The sequence below is a fragment of the Anas platyrhynchos genome, chromosome 1 (assembly GCF_047663525.1).
Source record: "Anas platyrhynchos isolate ZD024472 breed Pekin duck chromosome 1, IASCAAS_PekinDuck_T2T, whole genome shotgun sequence".
Classification (NCBI taxonomy): Eukaryota; Metazoa; Chordata; class Aves; order Anseriformes; family Anatidae; genus Anas; species Anas platyrhynchos.
Genome location: NC_092587.1, coordinates 136369281 through 136375825, shown reverse-complemented (window position 1 = coordinate 136375825; position 6545 = coordinate 136369281). Strand labels below are relative to the sequence as shown.

Genomic DNA, 6545 nt, shown 5'->3' with positions numbered 1-6545 from the left:
TTCTTAAGAACATGACTGGAAGATGAACACCTTGTCTTCCTTTACTGGTCTCCCCACATCCTTGTAGATTACAGAATACAAAAGCAAGATTATACACACATATGCAGATCACAGACTTAATTCCTCATACTGCCATTTGAGATAATGTACTACCTGTTTCTAGTCTTCAGACAATCCTTGAAAGTAGACATTATTCAGTTATTAGTGAAGGCTGACCTACCGTTACCTCTATTTTACAGCTACACAGGATCACACATATTCCCTGTCACATATCCTAACTGCACCTCTAAAACTGAGCTTCATTTCAGATTAAATCTATCTTCCACAGAGGTACTGACCACTGCTAGAGATCAGGCCGAACACACTCTTGAGTGGCATGATCAGCATTTCCAAATAGCAGCAACAATACAATAGACAGGTCACTCAAACATTAAAGGCATTTAACTGGGTTCCTGGGTTTTTGCATGAATGTCCTGTGTTGCTTTCTATATTAACTTAAAAAAAATATATATTCCATTTTAAGTTGCTTTGCGAAGGGCAAGAACATCACTTTTTGACAGCCCTTGCAACTTTGGGTCCTTGAAGTGCTACAACAGAAAAACCCTCATTTTACATCACATGAAAAGCTGCAAATCAATTCTTAAGAATCATGCAAAAAGCCACTTGCAGCAGCCCATCATACACAATCAGGCACAAAGAATGGGAGTGGTTTCTATTAGTACAACCTATGCTTTTTTCTTCAAAGGTCTCACATTCAATTATTTTAATAAAATCAAGCTTATTCTGTTATAGTGCAGTGTAAGTGTATCAGGTGAACCATTATCCAAAACAAGTTTTCAGAGAAAAGAGGCTTTCCCAAAGCTTCGATGTAATAATTTCAACACAGACAGAGTAAGTATGTTTATTGTTTTACAGAAGAATGCCCCAATTTAAGAACAAAATTGCTAGATGTTCAGCTGTGCAAAATGGTACATAGTGCTTCAGTACAAGTGGAAAAGAATGATTTGTTAGCAAGTACTTTCAAAGACAATTTTATGGTCCTAAAACAGATAGGACTTGAAACTGGGGACTGATCCATGGGCATACAATGCTTTTCTACCTAACTTGGACCCAGCCACTTTGGACCCTGAACCAGTGACGCTGATTTCTCATTGCTGAAACAAGTCACCACACTGAACTGCCAGATTCAGTGTCTTCACACAGGTTACCATGAAATGGATCAGTTCTGTATGTCAGTTTCCAGCCCCATCTACAAATATCATCTGGCTCTGATAAATAAGACTCACAGGAATTTCTTGAAGGTCAATGGTCCATAATGGTAGTTATTCTACATGATCTGCTCAACTTGATTTCAAATTCTAGTTAGGCCGCTTAAATGACTTTCTTGAATTCATCATACAGCACAAGCACGAAAGCTCCCCCCATGCCTCGGAGAACATTAGACCATGCACCCTTGAAGAACGCCTTTCCTCCCTCATCCCTTGCAATCTTCCGCCAGCAGTCAATCGTTCCAGAGTACATGATATCAGCTGTAGAAAAAGAGCAAAGTGATTTTTAGCTCCTGTAATTGTACCTCAGGTGTCTCTAGCAACTGCCATTTCACTTCCCTAGCTACTTCATGTCCCACACCTTGCTTTAAGACTACCACAATACTAGCTCAGGCAACAGAAAATCTTGCTACCTGCCTGCCTAGTTATTGTAAGTTATGTCACAAAAGAATCTGAAATGTTCTTATGGCATTCATACTGTCAACTCATTGCTTTCACGTAGCTTGCCACTGTAAAGAGCCAGCCCATTTACCCAATTCATATTCCACAAAGAGAAGTCTTCAGCATAATTCCTCACAAACACCACAGACTGTGAGCCTGACTCAACTGCCTCGTACTACTTAAACATAATTAAAGTTAACAGATATTTATGCAATAAGGAACTGGAAGTGCTGAGGGATGACCGTTAGGAACTCCGTCTTGTTAGTGCTGCATGAAGAACCACAGGGAGTAACAGCCTACCTCCTTTGCGTCCCGACTGCATCATCATCCTACGCCGCACAGTATCGAAAGGATAGGAAACCACACCAGCCACAGCTGTCACTGTCTGTGCAATCATCCAGCTGATAACAATGTGAGTATTTCTGGGATCTGGCAGCATGCCTGCAATAAAAAAAACTAATTAGCTTTTTATCCTCCACACCCTCCTCCAGTTCACTGCACAACAACAGCTACTTTCCTAGCTTTTACAAAACATTGTAAAGCTATGATTTAAGCTGCAACAAGACGCTTGATACACTTGAAGCACACTTAGGCTATGTAGAAAAAAAAAAAATCAAGGAAACCCACAGTATTTTATATTCTCAGTAATCAAAATTTAGGCACCAAGATGCTTTCAGACTGGCACGGAAGTGTTTTAATCATTCCCTGGGTGTTTATACAAATAAGGGTTACTAGAATAATGCATTGTCCCTATAAATTTTAATGAACTATACACACCCATTATTCCCACACCCAGAAGTCAAGCTTAAACAAATGATTTCTGAAAGCACTGCTCAAACCAATTCTGCTAAGCACACCCAAATTGGTCTAATGTAACTACAGCAACTCAGCGAGCAAAACCAAACTTACAATATTTGTGTATGGTTACCAACAAACATTACTGCTATAAAGAAAACCTGCTGGTTTTTAACTCCAAGTAAAACAAAAGGAAAATTCAAAAGCAGCCTGCACTATCAATACATCCTGAAGATTTGCTTTGAACAGCGCCACTGGCAGGTCACACTGATGCTGACCAAGACACCCCCTTCTGCCCCCACACTTACGTAAGCTATAGACAGAGCAAACAAAGTGACATGCGAGAACAGACATAAACAGGCAATACAATTCTGCAAATTGAACCAAATGATGAACCAAAAAGGTTCATCAACTCCCTCCTGAAATTTTACCTTTTGCTGTATCGTAGATTCCAAAGTAGGCAGCTCTATAGATGATGATGCCCTGGACAGAGACATTGAACCCTTGGTACAAGCCACGCAGACCATCAGACTTGGTGATTTTGACTAGACAGTCCCCTAGACCAGAGAATTCTCTGTCTGCACCAGCTTTTCCAACATCAGCTGCCAAGCGGGTTCTTGCAAAATCCAAGGGGTAGACAAAGCAGAGGGAAGTGGCTCCAGCTGCACCACCAGAGGCCAGGTTACCAGCAAAATACCTCCAGAACTGAGTGTGCTTGTCTACTCCTCCCAGGAACACCTGCTTATACTTATCCTTGAAGGCGAAGTTGAGAGCTTGAGTTGGGAAGTATCTGATGACATTCGCCAAATTCCCTCGCCAGAAGGACAGCACTCCTTGCTCCTTTGGAATACGCACTACGCAATCGATGATGCCTTTGTACTGCTTATCGGCAGCAATCTGTTTACTTGCGTGTTGCACCTGCAAATAAGAGTACGCATTTTTGACTCAATGCCTTGGCAGGCCTGCACTGCGGCTTGGCTTAAGCCTGTTTGGAGCGTAACAGGAAGAGCTGCTAACCAGAACGCCTGACAGCAGCTGGGTATGGAGACCGAGCCTGTGGTTACCACAGTAAGGTTACCATACCCCCTGATAACAAGCTTAACGTCCAAAAAACCCTCTGGGTCAGCACGAATGTTAAGTCTGAAAACCGATGTTAGCGCGCGACGGCCGAGCCCCTCTGTAAAGGGGCTGCCCCCAGGAGTGTCAGCGCTGCTGGGGGGGCAGCTGACGGCCGCCGGGGGCCCGTTACCGGCCGCGAAGGTCACGCGAGTCACCTTGTGGCGCCGGGGCCGCCCCGCCCAGGTCACGCCGGGCGCCGCGCGGCCGCCCCGCCCCGCCCCTCTCTCCCTCCCAGCCAATGGGCGGCCGCGGCGCGGCGTCACGTGAAGCCCGCCCCCAAGATGGCGGCGCGCGGCCGCCCCTCCTCAAGCGCCCCGGCGCCCTCGGCGCGAGGAAGTGACAGCGCGCGCCGCCCCCTCCCCCGGCCCCGCCCCGCCCCCGCGTAGCGGAACCGGCTTCCACCCGCCGCCGCGCGCGACCACCGCCCACGTGACCACCTGGGGGGGGGGGGGACGACAGCCCCTTTGTCTCGCGCGGGCAACGGCCGCTCCCCTCCCCCCCCCCACCGGTTGCCTGAGGCCTGAGGCTGAGGGAAGGGAAGGGAAGGGAGGGAGGGAGGGAAGGGAAGGTCACCGGGCCCGGCCGCGCCGCCGACCTGCAGCAGGAGCTTGACCCGCTCGATGGGCGCCACCGCCGTCTTGCTGATGGCCGCGGCCACGCCGCCCGCCAGGAAGTCCTTGAGGAAGGAGATGGCCTGCTCCGCCATGGCCGCCGCTGGCACCGCACCGGGACAGGAAGCAGGGGGGGGTTCAACCGACGCCGCCGCCGCCGCTCGCGCCGAAAGGGCGGCGCCGTCCCCGCGCATGAGCTAAATGCCGGGGCCCCGCCGGACACGCCCCCCGCCTCGCAGCCCATTGGCCGAGCCGCGGGGGGGGCGGGGCCGAGCCGGCTGAGGGCGGCCGTTGCGGCCGTTGCTCCCCCCTCACGGCCCCCCTCACCCCCCCCCCCAGGCGCCAGTCGGGCTGCGCCGCCTCGGCCCGGCGGAGCGCGGCGGCCGCTGCCCTGCGTTAGGTCCCGTAACCGCCCGCGCTTCCACCGGGCGCTCCCCACAGGCGTGAATAGAGCCGGCCGTGCTGGTACACGGATGACCTGGCGGCCCAACCGCAAAGCTGCGGCGGCTGAGGCGCCCGAAACCAGCGGTTACAGGGGTGTGTGTGCGCTATGCAGCGTCCTGAGCCGGGATATCCACGGGACCCTTCGTAACCCGGACCCCGTACACGCAGTTATCTAGGCTGGGACTTCCTTCCCCATAAAACTTTATGCTGGCGAGAAAAGAATTTCGCTCGCTGGGACTCTGGTGCTGTCAGTTTGCAAAATGAAAGTGAAATGTATGAAACCTTTGCGATAAGAAATTGTTTAGTCAGTGGTTGTCCTGTTCACCTTGGAGCTCTCAGATGCATCTGACTGGGGGAAATCTCGTTTTCAGCATCATTCTTTTCCTCTTGTTTCTGTGCTGCTTTGTTTATTTTATTTTCACAGAATCACAATCATCACAATCATCTAGGTTGGAAGAGACCTCAAGATCATCGAGTCCAACCTCTGACCTAACGCTAACAGTCCCCACTAAACCATATCCCTAAGCTCTACATCTAAACGTCTTTTGAAGACTTCCAGGGATGGTGACTCCACCACTTCCCTGGGCAGCCTGTTCCAGTGCCTCACAACCCTTTCAGTAAAGAAGTTCTTCCTAACATCTAACCTAAAACTCCCCTGGCGCAACTTTAGCCCATTCCCCCTCGTCCTGTCACCAGGCACGTGGGAGAACAGGCCAACCCCCACCTCTCTACAGCCTCCTTTAAGGTACCTGTAGAGAGCAATAAGGTCACCCCTGAGCCTCCTCTTCTCCAGGCTGAAAATTTTATTTTTCTTTAACTAAAATTTTAGTTTTCTTTAACTAAAAAAATTCGTATTCTGCTATCTACTTTCATAAGAGCTACACAGGGCTAAAAAGGAGGAGGAGGAGGATGTTCTTAAACCAAATGAGGTGCCCCCACATCTCATCTCTAATTATAGCTAAGATGAAAAAAAAAAAAAAAATGAAACTTGTGCTTTTATGCAGCTGTCTATTCCAGAAACCTCACAGAACACAGAGGAATCTTGATCTTGACAAGCTTCTGCTCTAGTTCTTCCAATCTTGACTACGCCATCACAATAGTGCTGTTTCCTGGCTTCATTTAACAGTTAACATTTCCATGCTACACAGGTGAATGCTTTAATGCATTTTATGAGATAGTGTTTAACAAGTTTAGGAAGGGGAAAAGAAGGTAAGCCAGTTACACTGAAGCAAGTGTGATTTTTATCATTGATTTTCACACATACACACATGTCTATTATTGAATACTTGATGTCATGGCCCTTCCAGCCCATCTTTGTAAACGGATGTAGATAGGAGAACAATGTGCTTCCTGAGGAGCAGCCTGCTTCCACAGCCCTCAGTTTTCTGAGGCTTGCAAATGACTGAGCCCTGTGGCTGGAGACCACAGCAATGTGATGATATTCATTCACTTAATTACTAAGGGGAAAACAAGCCCCGAGGCTGAACTGGAGCACTGCTGTGAGGGAGGAAGGACAAGAAAAGGAATCCCAGGAATCAGTTACAGGTAGGTAACGGGAGCAAAAGCCTTCATGGTAGGCAGAGTGGCACCTCCTGCATCTCAGGCTCAACCCTGTCTGTATAATGGCAGTCAGCCCCCCCCCCCCTTGGAATCCTGTTGTGCCCACACACTTTCTTACCACATAAAGAGCGCACACACAACTGGGGGACAATAAAGAAAAGAGGTGAGCAAAAAATAGGGAGGAACTACTATAAATTGCATTTGAAACATTTAACTAAACTGTGGACTATGAAAAAGAGGAGAATATGTTGAAAAAAAGATGCAAAGAAAAAGAAGTGTATAAAAAATAATATGCAAATGAATGCAA

The 6545-nt window shown here is 48.3% G+C and overlaps 1 protein-coding gene across 1 annotated transcript; it reads right to left on the bottom strand.

Moving 5' to 3' along the window:
* Positions 1 to 887: 887 nt before the first annotated feature.
* Positions 888 to 4425, bottom strand: SLC25A6 (solute carrier family 25 member 6). Its single transcript, XM_027447158.3, has 4 exons — positions 4219 to 4425; positions 2936 to 3422; positions 2010 to 2150; positions 888 to 1529 (listed from the first exon to the last, which is right to left on the bottom strand). The coding sequence occupies exons 1-4, from the start codon at positions 4327 to 4329 to the stop codon at positions 1372 to 1374; spliced, it is 897 nt and encodes a 298-aa protein (XP_027302959.1). The 5' UTR covers positions 4330 to 4425; the 3' UTR covers positions 888 to 1371.
* Positions 4426 to 6545: the final 2120 nt, after the last annotated feature.

Bases quoted from the DNA above. Each gene is read 5' to 3' on its own strand.
- SLC25A6 (XM_027447158.3), bottom strand. From the start codon at position 4,329: ATGGCGGAGCAGGCCATCTCCTTCCTCAAGGACTTCCTGGCGGGCGGC. The intron at 2,151-2,935 runs GTAAAATTTCAG...TTTTTATTGCAG, and splicing joins AATCTACGATACAGCAAAAG to GCATGCTGCCAGATCCCAGA. The intron at 1,530-2,009 runs GTAGGCTGTTAC...CTTTTTCTACAG, and splicing joins GCAGTCGGGACGCAAAGGAG to CTGATATCATGTACTCTGGA.